The sequence below is a fragment of the Esox lucius genome, chromosome 4, assembly GCF_011004845.1.
Source record: "Esox lucius isolate fEsoLuc1 chromosome 4, fEsoLuc1.pri, whole genome shotgun sequence".
NCBI classification, from domain to species: Eukaryota; Metazoa; Chordata; class Actinopteri; order Esociformes; family Esocidae; genus Esox; species Esox lucius.
This window is the reverse complement of record NC_047572.1, coordinates 12,133,747-12,154,543: the sequence shown is the minus strand read 5'-3', so window position 1 is coordinate 12,154,543 and position 20,797 is coordinate 12,133,747. Positions and strand designations below refer to the sequence as shown.

The 20,797-nt window shown below is 39.4% G+C and overlaps 1 protein-coding gene across 4 annotated transcripts in view; it reads right to left on the bottom strand.

Annotated features, from left to right (window-relative positions):
* glra1 (glycine receptor, alpha 1) overlaps window positions 1-17,246 on the bottom strand; it is a 54,080-nt gene extending 36,834 nt beyond the window's left edge. The window contains exons 1-4 of one of the 4 annotated variants that reach the window (XM_010903657.5): window positions 16,268-17,246; window positions 9,020-9,144; window positions 2,463-2,489; window positions 1,858-1,896 (exon numbers count right to left, since the gene is read on the bottom strand). In XM_010903657.5, coding sequence (XP_010901959.1) covers window positions 1,858-1,896; window positions 2,463-2,489; window positions 9,020-9,144; window positions 16,268-16,338 — 262 coding nt within the window. In that variant the 5' untranslated portion in view covers window positions 16,339-17,246. The remainder of the gene's footprint in view (window positions 1-1,857; window positions 1,897-2,462; window positions 2,490-9,019; window positions 9,145-16,267) is intronic. The other 3 variants (XM_010903658.5, XM_010903659.5, XM_020046129.3) reach the window with 3 other exon arrangements.
* Window positions 17,247-20,797: the final 3,551 nt, after the last annotated feature.

Below are 20,797 nucleotides of genomic sequence, written 5' to 3'. Positions count from 1 at the left end.
GGGTCCAATGGACTGTACGCAATGGTACCGATCAGCTTTGGTTTCATCATCCAACCATTTTGATATTGAACAATATTTTTTTCACCCTCAGAAATTGATTAAAGCATAATAGTGTCCTCATAGTAGGAATTGATTGTCAATTTGTTTTTCAATACAAGAAATTATGTAAATCACGTTTCTGTCAGTTACACCAGAAACTGCAGTGAATGATAATTATTTCTCTCCAAATTTGGGATTCCACTCGTTGTATTAGCCTACCTGTGTATCCATCCACTAACACAAACCACAATAGGGGGGAATGTGATGAATAACACAGAACAATAAAAACATACAGAGGCATAGGATCCTTTCCTGTGGAATAACACGTAGGAGAGTGCTAGCATGCAGCACTGGCAAATATGTCAAACTTTAATCTACATAAAACGTTTGGTGTTCCAAAGGGAGACAGGGAATATGTTGCTGAACTATGTTCCTGGCTCTAATCAAAATGTACCAAAAGGTAAACGCTGATCTTGATTCTTCCTCCGTAGACCTGGTACCTGACCTGGATGTATCTGCTGAACAAGCTTTTCTTTTCTCTCTCTGCCTTGCTTTCCAAAAACACATTCTCCTGTGATATGGGAAACGGGGTACTAAAGCAGAACTCAGTAAATTACAGGTGATAGCACTTTGTTTAAGCTTAGGAACCACAGGGACTGGTATTGGTTATAAATCATTTAAAAGTGTATCAATGGTCGCTGTGACAAGAAAACAGTGTATGAATACTGATTTGAGGAAACAGACAGAACCGTAATTGATATGAATGCAATAAAGAACCTGAAAATAGCTATGGGTTTGAGCATTCTTGGTGGAAGTTTTTGGAGTCAATCAGTATTGTGACAAGTAAACATGATTCATTGGGGAAAGTCAACTGGATGACTAGACACTGTATGTTACCTCTAAAAATAGCTATAGATAAAAGCGTCTCTTCCTTAGTTTGCATCTAGCAGAGATTAGCTGAAATCAATGGCTCAAATCTGGAGCCAGTTAAACGCTCTGTTAACTACTGAAGAATCTGTGTCTGGTAATCATAATACAACAACTCAAGAGGTCCTAACACGACATTTACGCACGCATGCGCGCACACTTCACAAATGTAAACAATTACCTAATGCAAGATGCAAGAACAAAATATGATTCAGTTTCAAAACGGAAGCATTTGCTGCAGTTGAACAGATATATATATATATATGCTACATATATATATATAGCAGCCTAATCATCAGTGAATCAAATGCAGGTCATGTGGTGTAATAGTGTAGGTATTTTAGGCTGCTTATGGCTTTGTTTTGTTGCATCATAATAATCTGCTCCACTCTTCTCCACATCTGAATTTAAAACAAAAGCGTACACCTTAACAATAAAGCTAACAAAGTGTCACAAGTTTGTTTGTAGTCAGAAGTAACATTTTCCTGTATATCTTTCAAAGTTCAATTTACACTTTACCGTTCACAACACCCATTATTAGAAAGACAAAATGAAACTGTCCATGTCAACATAAACTGCACATAAACGTATTGCTAACATTAGCTTATTGCTAACATTGAATAAATATTTGGAGCATATTGATCAGTAGCCAGCTGTTCAACAGTAGTTTTTTGAAGGCAAAAAGTAAATGCCTGCCATCACTTGGACAGATACCCAACACAACCCTCTTTCCTGACACCAGACTAACACATTTATTCACTTAAATGTGCACAGATTGTTGTTTTTATATTTGCTGTTTGTTTTCATATGGCTTGAAAGGTGAAGATTGCCTGAGTGGCATTGAGAGAGCGACTTGCATACTGTATTCCGTGATGAAAAAAAAGAAAGTACCTTTCTTGTGAGAAGCTTCTGTTTTGGGGCCTTGTGGGTCTAATGAAAAAAAAGATCATGATTAAACACAACATATTCTAACAGCAAGTACTCACGTTGTTTCTATAAATGCGGAAAACAACATCAAAATCACAAGAACTAGTATCACAGCTTGCCAACACTTCAGAACTTATACAGGTAAGTGTACGGCAGGGAAAGGAAGGAAATAAGTGTGGTGGCCAAAATACTGAAGGCAAGAGCAGGAAGGAAGGATGCACGAGTTTGTGTTGGAGAACGTCATAGAGGGCGGGCAGGAGAGGAGGCGATGCAGAGATGAGAGGAGGGGTAGAGGAGGGTTGCAATGCATAGTTCTTCACGGGAGGCAGAAGGTGAGGTTAGCAAGATGCGCTACGGTGCATACATCAGAGAAGGGAAAGATGCATGGACTACATTTCAAACTGGCTTCGCTTAGATCTGCTTGCATCATTTGGCTTCAAATGCTTAAATGCTTAAATTCTCTCATCAAGCAACTGGTCAGTGGTATTCAAACTAATTTTCTAAGAAATGGGATATAAAAATCTTAATTTTTTAGATTTTGTTTTAATCTAAAAAATTTATATTTTTACCTCTTCCACCCGGGGGGACCCCTGCAACTGAGCAGCGAAATTGGTGCAACACAAGAGAACAGGAACAGGAAGCGCACTTAGTGGACGAAGTGATATAACACAAAGCTCACAGACGTGAGAAATTAATTGTTTTACAGTACCTGGGCCTTTTCCAGTCATTCTGGAAATGACCTTTGCCACAACTGGCCATGCATAATATCAAACCTGGTAGGCTCCTGATCAATCCAACATAACAAACCAGATTATTACAATTCAAGTTATCAAGAAGCCACACACTGGGATTGCTTGAAAGTAGGAATTAGTCCTCAAATTGCACTTTTTAGTAAGTGTGTAAAACTGCATGCAAACAATAACACCAAATAATTGATATAACCATATTCTTTCAACCAGTTCATTCCCACCTTTTACATTCAAATAATGTTATGCAAACATAAGATACTGCACATAACACATACATTAAAAAAGCATACATTTAAATAAGTTCCTGAAATAATTCAGAAGCTCTTAATCAGTTCAACAGAAAGGTTGACATTTGCTGCTCATATGAAATACTTCCCGTTTATTCTTAATAATTCTCTCCTGTCAACACAGAGGAATTATTATTCTAAGACACATAGTCAATGTATGTTTCTCAACAAAGATTGTGTTGATAAATGTCCTATTTCTGCTCCAGAGCTGCATTGAATTTGTAAACTAGGCGGAAGCCTGACTACATTCCTATACTTGACAAGTGCCACTGTGAAAGATGGCAACTATACGAAGCAGAAGTCTTTGTGGGGATTTTGTAATCTATCAACGTCAGGAGAAAAGGAAATCGTTCTTAAGATAGATGGAATGTATTTGGCATAACGGTGAACTGTAGTAGATAGGTCACTTAAACTCTATAATCTGGTTGGATCCAGCGTGAGGAATTGTTTTCTTCTCATTTTCACCTACTGCATGCAAGGATGTCTCCCTGCTAACCTAAGCTTGAGCTAATCCTCAGTGCCAAAAATCTATTCAGGATCTGAAAACCTGATCCAAACATTAATCTAACACTTTGATTTTCTTTGTTCGAAGCTTGCAATCTCACTATGGCTAATTACTAGCAGTGTGGAAAATCAATTCTCCATGAGTTACAAAGAGGTAATGTTATAACAGGAAACAAGGAAGCGTAATCAGCTATAAAAGCATCATAGACGTTGAGAATGAATGTAAATTCGAGCTAGGCTTAATGTTTCATTCATGCAAGGTTTCACAAAAGAAAATCCAGAAATGGGACAAATAAATATGTGCAGGATAGAAATAAAATAATAAAAATAATTGCTTTGTGGTCTTGAATTATCTTGACAGAGCAAGTAATAGATGTCAACTTTAATATCCCACTCAAGTGGGGGTCTCCGTTTTTCAATTTCTCAGTATTTGAAATGAAATGACCCAAATGACAGGACACGAAACCAGCCTTTATGGCACCCTGTCCCCTCCTTGTCACAGTAATCGAGAAGCTTCAGCGACCGGACAGAGAGATGCAGTGGCCAGTTCAAACATTCTCATGCCATTCATTTATGGGTGTAAATATTATCTTTGATACCATGCAAAAATAAATATACCAAGAGCAAATGAACAATACATTAGAAATACATATAAGGCCTTAATTGTATATTTTTTAAAGCTAAACTCAGCAGTATGACATAAGTGCACAAACTAAAGAGCATAGTGCGTCAACATCAGCAATGACAGTTTTTCTCCCCTAACTACCCTGAAAACCAAAGGCATTTATTACAAAGCTTTCGTCTCCAGTTTGAGGTGTGCCGTGTCGTAATGGCACAAAGCAGACCTGCTGAGACTGCGTGAGATCGTGTGAGAACAAAGTCTCGTGTCTCGCTTAGTGCAATATCTGCAGTGCTGCTCACGGCAACGTCATTTTGCTGAGTCCACCTTTAAATGGAATTAAATGAGGTCCCTGTTTGGGAAGTTGGTTCTCATAAAGGTATTCCCTCTTAGTCCGTAGTTGTTGTAGCAGCCCAGACATCTTTACGTCCTTCTGGTAGTGGGACGTTACAACCGGCTCTGTGTGCATAACGTGTCCTGTCCTGTCCTACCCACTTCCAGTTGGCTGACTGCTTCCCATTCAATATTCTGCTGCGTCCTTGCAATTCTGCCTCTACCCTAGACTGACACAGGATCAATACTTTTCTCATAACTCAGGGGAGAGTCACCTATGCGATGATATCGAAATTTTACTCCAACTACAAAATAGTAGTTAGGTAAAAAGGAATTTTACAATAGAATCTTTTACCAAAGCGGGGACACAGAATTACTCAGAGACTGATCTCTGGGAAATGAAATTACTTCTAGTTCACATTTCATACTTATTTACTTAATTAGCTAGTTTTTTTTATGGATTTTGGTTTGCGAAGCAATTCACAGTTAAATTGTCATGGTATTTAGATAACACAAGGCTCTAATTGGTGTTTGTTAAAAAATATATAGTGAACTGTTTCCATCTCTATTCTTTTCCTACAACAGTAAGCAGTTGAGTCCAGTTGGTTCCACGTTCCCATTTGCATAGGAACGCTGCACCAACTGAATAACCCCCCCATTAGCGTATTTCATTAATCCTATTAGCTACCCATTAAACAAGTGCTGATAACACCAAATGAACGTCAAGCTCCACCAGCTAATAGTGTTTCATCTCCTAGAGTCAGGTAGATTGGTGAAAGAAAAGAGAAGCAGAGGTACAACACACAGAACAAGAGAGACAGAGAGAGAGGGGGATAAAGAGAGAAACAGTGAGAAAAAGACAGAGAAGGTTGACAGACAGAGAAAAAGACACATAATGATAGATATAAAGTGAAACGCGGAAAAAGAGAGAGACAGAACATAACATGAGAAAGACACAACATCATGAGTAGGGACAAAACCAGGAAGCCAGCAATGGTTAATAAACGGCAGCAAGGACTGTATTCACACATGTTCATTATGTCTCGCAAAAAACGTTCCAAAAGCAAAGTGACACAGGTTGATTGTGAAAAGCGTTCGCTTACACTGATCATCACCATAATACGTCACGGCAGGCTTTAAAAGGGAAGCTGGCCGAGCGTTAGAGCAGAGCAGAGAGGACTGAACGACCAACTGACTGACTGACGGATGCATGGGAAAAAGCAGCGGCAAGCCAGGGTGGTGATGTGTGATTTGGTGGAATCTGCGCTGCCTCACGGTTGTCGGCCATGCTGCTCCACATCGTGACTGATGGGGAGGGACAAGGTTAAAGTGGAGACCGGAGTCACGGCTGTACTTCCAGCCCGCTATTCATCAGCGAAGGGCAGGCAGAGCGGGCGGCCCCAGGAGATCACACCAGCCTCAGCCTTCTTACAGTTCTGACTAGGGTCTAGTAGTTTAGTGCACTGCTTTGGACAAGGGCACATGGACCCCAGCCGTCTCTAGTCAAAACCAGGGCCTTATAGCTGGAATGGGTCTCAATTCATCTCAGTAAACCTGGAACTAAAGCCTCACGGAACTGGTCAGATGCTTGAATATGTTCTGGGTCTTTTTGCGTTGAAAAGAGAGTTTGAAACCAGAACAAAGTACTCGGTCCCCTCTCTCTTTACAAGGTCCAAATGCCCCCTGTGATGTTCTAAAGACACTACCACCTGCGAAATGGTGATTGACGATAAGCAGCTGGTTTGTTAAGCCATGCGTATGTTTTTGTTCATGTTGTCTGTCCACGAGAGATTACGACGAGTTGACCTTTACGATTCAAGCGAAGCCCTGAGCTTATCCTGTCCTCACACTACTGAAGAGCTGCTCTTCAAGATTTGGGAGCACAGATGAGCAGGGAGTTGTGAGGGGGGCAATTTGTTTCGGTTACAATATTGATCTGTAAACGTAAAAACAAAGTGTTAGGAAGAAGGGGGGGAGGTGCGAGTGGGTAGCAGGTCTAATAAGTACTCAGGCTACCTTAACCTTCAAAGTCATTGTTAGCAAATGAACATTAAGTGGAATTAATTTTTATGGAAACCGAAAAGAGGAAACGTGATGTCCCGAATGTGTCGGAAAGGATATTTCCGTTCTTTTCCATTCCAATAGAGAACCTACTAAATCAATTGAAAGGGTTCCCCACAGTCCCAGTAATGATCAGTGTAATTTCTTCTCATGCCGGCACATTCGTAGCTTCAGGCAATTTCCTGCTTTTCCCTCCCTTTTTTTCCCCTGTTGCTGTGCCACCCCATTAGCAGAGACAGTGGTTACTTAAGGAGGTGTGCTGTGTTCCCTTACTTAGAAAGAAAACTGTATCTGCAGTGTTGGGATTTCTACGAAGAATATTGCTCTTTGTGTTAATATAAAAAAAAACTTTTTTTTAAACTTCATAAAAGAATATGCCACCAAATTCTATAAAAGCACTGTGTCTTTCTAGTTCTAACATCCCATGGTGTTTATTTCATAAACCCTGCAGGATTATCTCAGCTCCCACAAAACATTCATCTTAGTCTTTTTACACAATTTCCTAACTACGAGCTGCCCTGCCAGTCTGCTTATTTCATGAATGTGATTAATGTGCGTGGCTGGCAGAGGATAGCAGAACTGCTTGAATGAGTGAGCTTACAGCTCAGACTACAATACGTTGTCGACCTGACAGCCGTGACTAACCTCTGAATCTCCCATTGTTCCATCCCATTAGAACAGGCCTCTCGCCACACACTAGTCATACAATTAACATAATACATTACGCAAAGTAATGTATTTCCCTGAATATGCAAATGCACGTCACACTGGAATTGTGTTAGTGTTTTTCAAGCATGGGTTAGTTTGTTTTCCTTCGAGTTCAAGCAACATATCCTACCTATTTAGACACACTTGCATGAAATCTGCTGTTGTGTTTGTTTTATTCGTGTTCTTGCCTGAGCTTTTCCTGTCCAACGGTAAGCAGTTTCTCTGGGCAGGGCAGTTTAACTTCACTGGAGGCTTTCATCCCAACAGCGTAAAATGCACACAAGACTGGTTTTACGCATTGAGATAACTTGTGTAGTGGACTAGTGGAAGAAGGTTTGTACAGGTAACGAAAGCCAGACCAAACAAACCGGACACACATTCAGTCTGTCACAATGTTGTCATTGTGAACTGACAAGTTCGGCTCAAAAGCAACCATCTATGAAATCACTCTGATTATGAAATATTAGTGCAATGTTGTATTTTTTTGTTGTTGCAGTGAGCACTGTGAGCAAGGTGAGCATATTGAAAATATGTTATAAATGCAGATGTAGTTTTGCAACTCTAGCAGGCTGAATAATGCATGCTCCGTCACAGCAAACACTCCTGGATTCAGTACTGCATATACTGAGATATGATACTCATGGAAATCACATTTTATAGACCTGGAAAAGGCAAAGTAGAGGGAATTCATGGGCCAAAACATCTTAGAAGTAAAACATGGACACAGAATAGTAGTCCCATAGTAGTAGAAATATTTGCAAAGTATCATAGCGTGTATCTTAAATAGAACCAAATTCCATCAATTATCTTCAGAAACCATGCTTATCTCAGTGTATGGTATGGGAATTGGTTGTTTGTGTGAGTTGTTCCACATGCAGAAAATTGCATTCATATTGTAGTCGTTTTGTCATTATAGACCCTCACAATTACGGAATTGTGAGGGATTTTTCTTTTTAAATAAATACCTTTTTTAATACCATAAGGTGACATAATATGCCAATTACACCACCTCAGATAAGGATGTACTGAAAATAATTGTAGAATTATTCCTAAAGCAAAACATACTGTATAATAGAGGAACTTTCATAAAATATGAAGAGTTCTTTTAACCACTTGTGGAACTGCCACTTCGGTGAATTTGGAGGGTTGCAACAACAGTGCTTTAATAATGTCATACAGCAACAATAAGGAATCCTCATGGCTCTTTATGGATGTTTCCATGTATGGAAAGATCACGCTGAAAACGATCCCAACATATTTACCAACAGGGTTCCTCAACCACCAAACAAACATTCAGGATAGAGAGATGGTGTTAAAGTCTTTACAGGAATGTAGCCAGCTCTAAACAACAAAATAATAAAAACTGCATTTTATTTTAGCCACATCAAGTAAATATTGTTAGGATTTTTGAACACTGTTGCAGTTTAATTCCTTCTTCATAGATTTGAAAGTGTGTTTTAAGATTGTATAAGTGATAAAACGGGGGACATTTTAAATTGTGTTAAATGTTTAATATGTGTAAATGACTTAATTTGTGCTGCAATTAAAAACACATGCAATTAGAATTCTGCTTTTCATTTCCAGTAATTGGTGTTTTGCCCAATCATATCTTACCTTCTCAACAATAATTGGTTTGTCTGTGTAAAAGTATCCTTTACTGTGATCAATTACATGAGAATCAACAAACTGAATTAAGGAAAATTTGGCAAAGCTAGCATAAAATATGAAGAGGTAATGTAAGTGATTATTATGAATCTTTGAACTACACAGTGTTTGCTCTATAAGCCTCTACTATAAAGTTGCGTTCTGGCTCTGCTTGGCTACATTCCTGTTGCATCTCGCTGTGTCTCGGTGGCTACTCCTACCTTTAAAATTAGGTCTGATTCTTGCATCGTAACCCGAAACTTTGCCCATGAGTTTGTCCAAGAACTCCGAGGGGGGCATTGGGGTGGCAGCTTTTCGAGCCGCAGCTTCTTTAGAGGCTGCCAAGCTAGAAAGAGAAGAAAGAAAACAGAGGAGGAGAGAGAGGGAGGGAGAGGGAGATGGGTGCACAACTGAGATTTGAATGGTGAGTAGTCATACATAGCAGTACTTTGAGGGTAATCCAATCCAACAAGTACTTTCTGTTAAGCTGCAATACCTGACTCCTCCCACCTTGTATATTTGCTATCTTCTGTCCATCTACAGTATTTAAGGGGCACTACATTATTAGATTCATGTGCTGTCTTGACTAATACAATAAGCTCTATGTATTGTACTAACTTTGAAGTAAACATTTTATTCACTTCTTGATACTGGATGTCGAGGACTATAAATAATATGAATTGACATTTGCGCATTTGACTCCTGTGGATCGTAGTCTATATTACAGCATATTTGACAGGTTCATAGGATAATTTCTACACACCATCTAAATTCCTTTTTTTCTTTCCTAAAATTCATCAACAAAGGGGCAGCAACAAAAACACAGCATAACAAAAAGGTTCCCAGATACCTGGATCCTGATAACTACAACCCTGTTTCCAAAAAACCTGGGACACTGCTTAAAATGTAAATAAAAACAGAATTCAATGATATGCAAATCATTTAAACCCAACATTCAATAGAAAACAGTATGAAGACAACATTTAAAATGTCGAAACTGAGACATTTTATTGTTTTTTGAAAAATATATGCCCACTTTGAATTTGATGCCAGCAACAAGTTTCAAAAAAGTTGGCAATAAAAGACTAGAAAAGTTGGGTGATGCTAAAAGGCTATTTGAATATCACTGGTGGAATATCACACAAGTAATTAGGTAAATTGGCAACAGGTCAGAAACATGATTGGGTATAAAAAGATAATTCCTTAGGGAATGGGAAGTGAGGACATGGGGTTCACCACTCTGTGAAAGACTGTGGGGGCAAATAGTATCATTAAAGAGAAAATCTCTGCATGCAAGGGACAAGGCCGAAAACCAATATTGGATGGTCAAGATCTTCAGGCCCTCAGGTGTGACCGCATTAAAAACAGACACGATTCTTTAGTGGACATTACTGGATGAAGCTCAAGAACACTTATGAAAACCATTGTTTGTGAACTCAGTATGTCACTGCATCCACAAATGCAAGTTAAAACTCTACCATGCAAAAAAATACATATAGAAATAAGATCCAGAACCGCCGCCGCCTTCTTTGGGTCCAAGCTCGTTCAGGATGGACTGAGGCGATGTGGAAAATTGTGCTGTGGACTGACACATTTTTTGGGAATAATGGATGCCGTTTACTCCAGACTAAAGAGGAGAGGGACCATCCGGCTCGTTATCAGTGCACAGTTCAAAAGCCAGCGTCTGTGATGGTATGGGGGTGCATTAGTGCACATGGCATGGGTGACTTGCACATCTGTGAAGGCAGCATTAATGCTGAACAATATATACAGGCACTGGAGCAACATATGCTGCCATCCAGATTGTCTTTTTCAGGGAAGGCCTTGCTTATTTCAGCAAGACAATGCCAAACCACATTCTGTATGTAGCATGGCTCTTTAGTAAGAGCCCAGGTGCTAAACTGGCCTGCCTGCAGTCCAGACCTGTCACACTTTGAAAACATTTGGTGCATTATGAAACAAAAAACATGAGGAAAGGAGACCCTGAAATGTTGAGCATCTTAAAACCTATATCAAGCAAGACTGGGAATACACTTCACTTTAAAAACTACAGCAATTGGTCTCCTCAGTTCCGAAACATGTACAGCGTATTGTTAAAATAAGAGATGATGCAACACATGCCCCTTTCCCAACCTTTTTTAAACGTGATGCTGGCAACAAATGGCCATGTATTTTCTCAGTCTCAACATTTGATATTTTGTCTTTGTACTATTTGCAATTAAATATTGGGATAAATTATTTGCACAACATTGTATTCTGTTTTTATTAGCATTTTACGCAGTGTCATTTTACGTAACTTTTTTGGAAATGGGGATGACAGGATAAATACAATTCTTAAAATTCCGAAAGTATAAAATAAACATAGTGACTTATTGCACAGTTATAACAGAAAATATGGTCCTTACTTTTCCAACTGTTTGTTGCAGGGAGAATTTGCAAACTCTTGCAAACCAGAATGAATCTCTAATGCATTATTAGACACGGAAGATGATGACATGAGTCCCTTATAATATCTCACGCATGCAGAGATAAATGAGTAAAATATTTATACGAATACATCCAAGAACTTGATGAGGCTTGTGTTTACATAAATGTGATAATAAACCACAACCAGGAAATACCATATTTGGTTCTGTCAGCTTGTTATTTATTCCTGAACATATTCACCAACTGGCCCTGCCAGTGAGCTAATGAAGACGGTGTGTCCGCTGATCACACATGGAAAGGACACGTCCGTCCATCCAGTGACCAGCCTGACTGGGCTCAGGTCACCCCAACTGTCAGGTCATCGGTCAGGCTGTCACATGGGCCAACACATACTACCCCAGAGGCTGCTGCCGCTGCAGGGCTCAACCGAGCACTCCGCTCACCCCCCCCCCACTCTCTGGAAGTACTGGCCTCATGCGTCAGGCTTCAGAGGACTCACTCCTAGCATGCCGGGCATCTAAAGTAGAACTCTACAAAGCTTTTCTTTTCAGTGCGTTATCGCCGGGTGTATATTACCCCGGGAGCGCTCTGTTGGGGGGGGGGGGGGGGGGGGGGGTTTGTGGTTCCTTTCTGTCAACTACGGTTTCGTTTGTAGTTACACTGTTGTGTTGATTGTGGAAACATGATGTCTGAAGCCCAATGTGTTTGCTAAACCGTAGTAAAAACCAAACAAAATGACTGAAAAAAGGTTGATATCCATTGACACGATCGGTGGTGCGGTAGTCTTTTTCCACAACATTAGGTGACGGTGGTGATAACCAACAGTATGGTTCAACCGATGCCCTGAAGCCCCAAAGCTTTATCCAGACTGAACCATTTCTGTCAAATTTGCCTAATTACTGTGTATCTTCCAAAACAAGTCGACATTATGTTTAATTGATGGAAGGTCCAAAGATCCAGTTTTATTATATATATATGGTCCATGAATTTCAATTCATACACTTATAGGCAACTCATTTTATAATCGTAGAATACTAGGACTCTTATATTTCTAGAAACACTGAGCATGAGGCATAGTGTTTCACTTATTATTTTAATGAATTACAACATAACAGTGGTATCTTATCATAATCACATGAACTCAATAGTGGGCTGTGACCACCAGGTTAGTACTAGGAATCGAGCGTAGCATTACAGACAATGCCATAATCTTAATGCTATGTTCAAAATTGTTTCAATTTAGGACTGAATGAACATGCTTGAATGGACCACACAATCAGATTAGTCATGGGGAGATTAAACTGTGTCCTACCACAGATAATTGCCTTTGACTACAAGCATGGGCCCACGCTGTGGGCCACGAGGAATCTGTTTGACAGTGTGAAATTAGGGAACCGACACACTCATTCTTCCTGCATTATTAGGTCTTTTGGTATTGAGGGAAACTAATCTATGAGGAATGAACACCCTCCATTGCACCAAAATTCACATCCTCAATGGGCTATAATCCACCATGACCACATCAATCTGATTATGAATCTACGTTATCAACAATCGTACATCACTTAGGGCCTTTGGGGTCAAACGTAATCTAGGAACACACGTTCATTGCACAGAAACCCCCCTGAAATGTGTGGCCTGTGCCACTGTGCATCATCAAAAAGGCCATGTACGATTTCCTTCCGTCCATCTGGCTTTGTACTGTCCCAAGAGACTTGTTCCGGCATTTTCTACGATCAAAGTTTAGATTTGTTTAAATTATTTTGGATCAATGCTGGCTCGGCCCGAGCTACGGCCGACTGTGGCGAGCTGTGTCCGCGTGGACCGTGCTGAGGCGGCAGGAAAAACAGCTGACTCCCACCACCAGAGAGAAAGACATGCAAACAACCCCCGGTACCTGAGACCAGCATACTTTAATGTGAAGCACCAATCATTAGCCCTAAGTGTACCTCATTATGTTCTTAAAGCCTCTGAAGACCACAATCCTAATTGATCTCATTCTGGCATTTTGTAACAGCCTTTGAAATCAAAGCCCCCTTTTCACTCCCGGTCGCTGTTCTGCTGTTCAAGCAGTCATCATAACTCCAGTTAATAAACCAGCATCCACATAAAAAAAATTAAAATGACACAAGAAAAAAAAACTAAAGCATTAAGGAAAGCTAATGAGAAATGTGTATGGGATGTGGTACATTCATCTTCACAGATATTATTCAGTTGGGCAGCAAAATCTTTATAAATCCTAAAATAAACATGAGATGAAATGTATGCTCTGTACAATGAGCATGCAGACCTAGAATAGGTAAAACACTGACTCAGTTTGGAAGTCCCTACCTGAGTTACCAGGTATGACAGGACATATTGGACACAATATACTCGTGTCCTCGTATGCTGGTGTGGACATCACTTCCAGGGAACGCAGACATGAAGTCCCACATATCTCGCTATATGACTGAGAGGAATGAGAGTTCAGGGCTTTGATAATAAGCTCTGTTATTTATTGTTCAATCTGACTTTGTCCATTTTAATCAATAAGGCATTACCATACATCAAGCTTTGGAAATGAACCTGAACAAAATGTGTTGATTGTAGGGGATTTCTAGAGAACTCTACCATGGTGGTCCGTTGAGTTTGATTAGAAGCATCCAGATATATACCATGTATTCATCTGACAATGACAACATGTTATTTACGCTCTATAAATGCAGTGAGGCCGATCTGACCTGGAATCAAGTGACTGCCAGGTCCACCGCTAACAGAAATGTACTGGCTTGCTTAAAAGAATGGTTTGCGTGAATCGAATTCTTTGAAGAAAATCAAATCTGTGCTAACAGTTGATTTTAAAGAGCATGCGGTGAGTTGACAATGTATGCAACTGCTTTTTACAGTTCAAGGCCAACTCAAGGTTATGTTTCATAAGCCTGTGGGCAGGTGATACTCATGGTGTTACATGAGATAATCACCAAGATAATCACAGATGAGCTACAGTGTATGGAATACAGCATAAGGAGAAAACAATTCACATTCACAAAACACTTTTTTTGCCTAAAGAAATGATGACATATTTCAATGAAACAACTTGTGTATTGATGAATAAGCTATTCGAATGAGTTCAAAACAAATTCACTTGTCACGTTTTAGTGTGACTTATTATACTGTAAAATACAAGACAATAAAACATGACAAAACACACCATATTTACATTTGACTCTGTTGAGCGTACCTTGACTTATTTTTGTATAATTGTTATGGACTAAATTTAGTGTTAGGCATTTAATTTGATTTAAACCAGTGAATATTTATTCCAGAGAGAATGTGTGACCACATTTGCCGCATACATATGCCCCAGTTATTGTCTATGACTCCTGTTAGTACATGAGGGCCACATGTTCACTTCCACACATTACACTGTGCTGTGTTATCTCGCAGAAAATAGTGAATATCCTGTATATTATAGACTATTCTGTGCTTAATGTGCAATGTACAATGTGTATGGTGTAATATGGCATGTAATATGAAGTGTTTCAAGACTGTGAACGCCTCATTTCCTCCCATTGTTTACATAGTTCGTGTCAAAAGGGTAGGGAATACCTTGTTGTTCGTTATGACTGAATGAGCACTAGTATTCCCAAATGTTTAGCCAATGAACATAGGCTGACATAGGCAATGATTAGTCAATTACATGCTTTCACTAGCTGTGTTAAATGCATGCCTTAACTGATTGTCATTCGAAAGTAGCGTGCAACCTTTCATAAGGGACACTAACCACCAACATAAATAAATGTGTAATTCGAAAGAGAATACATTTTCAGCATGTGATGTATATAATGTGCATTCATCAGGCTGTCTCGACACTGACAAAGTAATCAATGCCTGGTAATAAGTCTGCATTTGAAATGAGGTCTGGGGATCTAGGTTGAGACTGGGAAAGAGATATCAATTAAGCAGAACTGCAGAGTTCAGCAGTGGGAGCTGAGGCTGCAATATCCTGATTCTACTTCATTAACTAAACACCCTGACCGGAATGCTAAATAACCATTCTGTTTCTACGAGGAATCTAAGAGGATGCCAGTGGAATATAGAATCAAACACAAATAAGTAAAAACATATATATTTTGGATTCTATGACGTGGAGCGTAAGGATGATTAAGCATGCCTTGTTCCAAAGCATACAAAGAAAAAGGACCCTTGTGTTTGGGACACATTTTTTTAAATAATAAAATACCTGCCTCCTCTCCAGTGTCAACATTTAGGAAATCCTTGTTCACATTTCCAGAGAATAACACTTTATATGAGGCACAAGAGCTGTTAGTCGATCAATTCATATAAAGACCATGATGTCAACGTTAGAATATCAAAACATGCTAAGTTAAGAAAGCAAAAATATTTATAATCCAGCATATTAACATTATATTAAATAGTCTTAAGAAAACAAACCCATGATTTTTCTTTTTAATTCACAATATTTCAGTAGAAAATAATTAGCTGCTGCCTACATTTTGCGATCTGACACCCTGAGAGAACAAAGAGACAAACACACGCTCCCATGTTCACGGGGTTGGTAATGGACAGGCCTACGCACCACCACCAAAACAGTCTCTAACGTATACCTAAGGGTGTGTGGGAGCGTGTGCCAAGTTACTTTACTTTGACTTGCCTGTTGATAATATACGCCTCTTCAGAGCCTATATTACTTAGCATTGGTTGACCGCTAGTGTTCGCTGTTAGTACTCTGTCTTTCTCTCACGCACACACGCACACATACACATACACACCTGAATTCAATGCAGTGTGTGACTTAATGCAACTCATTGTAGAGGAATAATTAGAAAAATATATAATAAATCCAACGCAGCTCAGACAAGTGTGGGGTTACACGTAATCAATTCGCTGCGACGGTTCCTATCTATTCAGACTTTTGTCCATGCATGCATGTAAGCTATGGTAGAATACATTTGGAGACCACCCTGCATTCCACAAGAGAGATAAAATACCATTTCACACATCAATTATTCACCATAAAGTCGATTAACATTGTTGCTTACCTGAAAAAGACTATTGTTTCCCACAGATAAATCCCGAGAGCGTTTATTCGGTACATTTTTGCCGGTCTCATTCGGGCTATCTACAGCTCCGGGAGCACCGATAGAGTAGAATTCCAATTCCTTGAATGATTTTGGACCTCCAAGGTGAGCAATTCTTCTATTGCTTCTTTCAGATTCCAGAGTCACAAGAAAACCACAAGATTTTCATAATCGCCCAAACCATGCAATCCTTTTTCCTCGGATAACCCCAAAATCAGTACTTTTTTCAGGACCACGGACAGCGAAAGACGCGGTTTGCGGAATATCACTCAGCTCAGGTTAGTTGGTGCTGCTTTGTGGGTACGATATCACAGATACTTCGACGTTTATTCTATGCGATCCATAACGGCAATAAGGTTTTTGTTGCAAGGGGAATTTGTGATTTTGAACATGCCTCCTTCAGTGATAAATTCGGCAATGTATGTGCTCTGCGTCTCAATGAATGTCTCAATCTCAGGAGATTTTTAACTACGTGGTTGAATATCCCTTACCCCTAGAACAGTAGAGGAATTCCACAGTTGTTACACGAAATATATACATACGTAGTCAGTGTTTTTTTCTTCACGCTTTCTCTTATATGCATCCCAAAAACAGAGGTGTTGCTTTCAAGCCACACGTAGTTGTAGGTACCCTGGCGGTGCTGACTGATGTTTTTCTGCAGGTACTCGCTGTCTCTACGTAGCTGACTCCCAGGGGTGAGTTGTAACTGCTGCAGAGAGCGACTTCCATTGTCGGGTCAAGTTCGGAACTCACAAATCGTTGTCGGTTTCTTGCATTTAGATTCCTCGTAATAATAACAAAATGAGTGAAATCGGGATGCGACTAGCCTCTCCTTCCATTGCCTCCCATAGGCCAACGCTCACGGTCAGAGAGAGCCCCGCTGTATTTCTTGCTGCAGTCATTTACTAAACTCAAAAATCACTTCACCTTTGAACACACGCCCACATGGCGTTGCCATTGGTCTGCATGTTGCTCTAACTTGTAGTTAGGCTACCCCCCGGATTGGAGAGAATTGTTGTCATTTGGCGATTTTTAATGTTCCGCGCATTGCTATTTAGGGTAATACAGAAATCAATAATAGTCCATGATTTGTCATATGTTAGTATATTTTATTAATTTGTACTCCTTTCAGTCCATAGTCGACCATTTGCACAACCATTAGTCGACCCTTCGAAATTGATTGATATTCTAAAATATTAAACTAATCATGTATAAGTATGTATTTATTTCTGGGACCCTAGTACACCGGCAATACATATTGTCACTGTCTGAGCTTATGGGTTAGCTTACTTTTATTTAGTGAGCTCGACAGGGACGGCAAAAAAAGAACAAAAAACATCGTAAAGAAAGTATGGCGTTTAATATAATGTATATTTTCAACACTTGCATGTGTTTTATTTTTTTAAATAATCGATATTGTTTAGCCTTCCTGCAGATCTCCAAAGCTAGGCTATATCCCTCTCTGTCCTTGCAGTAGCAGTATTTCATCAGGAGTGCTGTCCACATTGTCCATTGAAACGTGATTCCGTTTCTAATGTCTGCACAGTGCACATGGAATGCAGTCACCAAAGATCACGTGGCACGCGACGGGATAGATGGAATCGACTAAGCGGCACCATTAGAAAACCGATAGGTGCATATGTTTATCCTCATTCAAAACTATTCAACAGGAATCTGCCCGATCTCTCCTACTAAGATATGGTGTCAACTTCTATATCAAATAAGCTTCAAATACATAGCACAATTCTGATATTTTATTTTTCCCTCACTTTTTTCTCCACATATTAGAGCTTTTCAGATTAATGTTTTTCAGAGCTGATGTACATAGCAAAATGTAACCAAATGCCCGTGGCAATTTATGTGTGTCGATTTCTTTGAGTGAAAAATAGAAAGTCATGAAAGTGTTATGACCATCCTGCATCATCTGCATCATGTTCAGAAGCATGAGGTACATCATAATCATATAATCCAGATCTACCTATCATCGATGACATTAAATCAGTCAGCAGCTACAAGCTGTTGTGCTAGTTTGGTTATGTAGTGAAGACATACTGTAACTGACATTGTGTGGATAATTATGTTGTACTTTCCAGTAAACATGCACATTAGATGTTTGGTAGTTATACTTCTTAAGAATACATGAAGATTTGCACATTTTGTGAGTAATTTTCTCCCTAGTGTTTGCGGACACACCACTGACTATACAAACAAGAAGGGTGCAAAAACATGCAGTAAAAGCTGTGTGTCACATTTAATGCTTTTATTTGTTGTGGAAAATGAAAAACCAGTAATTTTCTAACTTGTTGATTAAAAAAAATAGAGGGAGTTGGGAAAGCAATTTACACATCTTCTGTAGAAGATGGAATAACGTGTCACAATTATGGAATAAGGTGTCATTAGGAGTACATGCTAGTTTTGGGTTATGTTCTAGTAAATACTAAAATATGTATATCTGCTACACTGATAACAGAATAATGTAGTTCTGGGTTATGTGCCTTAGCACATGTTAATATCTATCTGCTGTACTGATAATAAAATAATCTGAATTCATAATCCTTTTCAAATGTTAACAGCAATTCACATCATCTTTTGAAAAACACTGACAATTCATGTAAGACTGTGAGTGAGAGAAGGACAGACAGGATGCTATCTGAAATTGATCAGTCATGCTGTATGGGCACACCTGTGTCTAGGAAGGACCAGGGTACATCTGGGTTCAGGAGCACATTGGAGACACCTTTCTGAAGCTAGATGGTTTCACACACACACACACACACACACACACATGCACACACAAGCACACATATGTACACATTACCAGACACCCACAATATTGTACATATGCAGACACCCATACCAAGCCACACACACATGAGCGCCCACACCTACACACATGTACATACAAAAATACACATTTTAATTTTTTTTCATTAAAAATTGTCTGTGGGGCAGATTGATTTCTAATGGGGTCGGGGGGCTGGTTAAAAATGGGGGAGGGTGGTGGACATTTTATTTTGTCTCTTGAAAGGTTTTTGTGTCTTTTGAGATGGCAGAGGGGAGGGCACTATGAGGGTTTAAAAGCAGTTTTGTAGGGTTTTCTTTACGTAATTTATTTTATCCTGCCTTGTTTTATGTTGCTTCCATATATGCAAGGATATTCAAAGAATCTGAGCTGGGTTCAGTAGGCAACGTTTTTATGAAACTTCAGATAGAAATATGCTACGTATTCTGCTCTATTTGTGGAATTTCTATCTGCAGCAGGAAAATTGTGCTACTGAACCGCTCTCCCCTTTTAAACTTTTTTCAAGTTTGACCAGCTCCCCTCCCCCAGTAAATAACACTGTCCCTAACCCAAACCACAAGAGTAACATTTCACCCAAAACTTCACATCTAAGCCTAAAATATCAGTTTCCACTCGGGAACAAGTGAAATGTCTGGACAAGGTTGAATCTTCCTAATTTTTCCTTTTCAAATATAGTAAAAGAAGAACACAAACAACAGGAGACACAAACAGTATACTGTATATACACACATAAAAACACACATTTACAGTATATTGTATATATACAGATTACTAACCTGTGGCATGTTCACACATCACGTCAAGTTTATCAGGTATCCATTAAAAACTGTACTTAAATGGGACCACTCAGAAGAAAGGTTAAATTGCCATTTAATACAGATTTGAGTCCAATAGCTAAAATTGTTTCTGTCACCAGTTGAGTAAAGGTGATTTAATATGTCATGAAAAGCATTCTTTTAATGTTCTGACCCTGGCTGTGTTATTGTGAGCACAAGTCAAAACGTTGCTTGAATCAACAATTTTGAGTATTAACAGTAAAAAAGTTGTGATGAAAAGGACATTCCTCCGCAGTTACATTTTTACAGGTGTACCAGGCAGTGCTTGACCCACTTCTCCTTGAATCATGCTTGGCATCCCTACATTGTAAATGCCCTTCAATAATACATGGTTTCCTCTCTGAGACCAACCTTAACCTTGAGTTATGGCACAGCTGCCTCTGGCAATCACATTAAAAGCCACATTTCTTCATATTCGCACAAGGGACTGCATTTTGCAATCTCCCTAATTTAGCGTAGCCTGACTGATAAATTGTAGTGCTGCAGTCTGGTTTTACACCCACAGAAGAGAGCCCTCAGATCCCTGCGCTCTAACATCAACACTTACTGTCCTTGGGACCTTACAGTGTAAAGCAACAGCTCCAGATTTGGTAAGAATTCACTGGTCACAATGTGAAACACATTTTTACCTGGGGGGACATTTGTTTCTGTTTTAGATGTTAAAGCTTTCTTTACTACTAAATAAGGAGTACAAAATGCTTTGAATATAGAGTATATTTTTGCCTAAAACATTTAAATATATTACATCATGTTGAATGATATTTCTTTGAGTAAGCCGTCAATACCGTCATAACCATTAATGACCCCAAGATCAAGGTCGGCTGTTTTCAACCAGCCATTCTTCATGTGTCA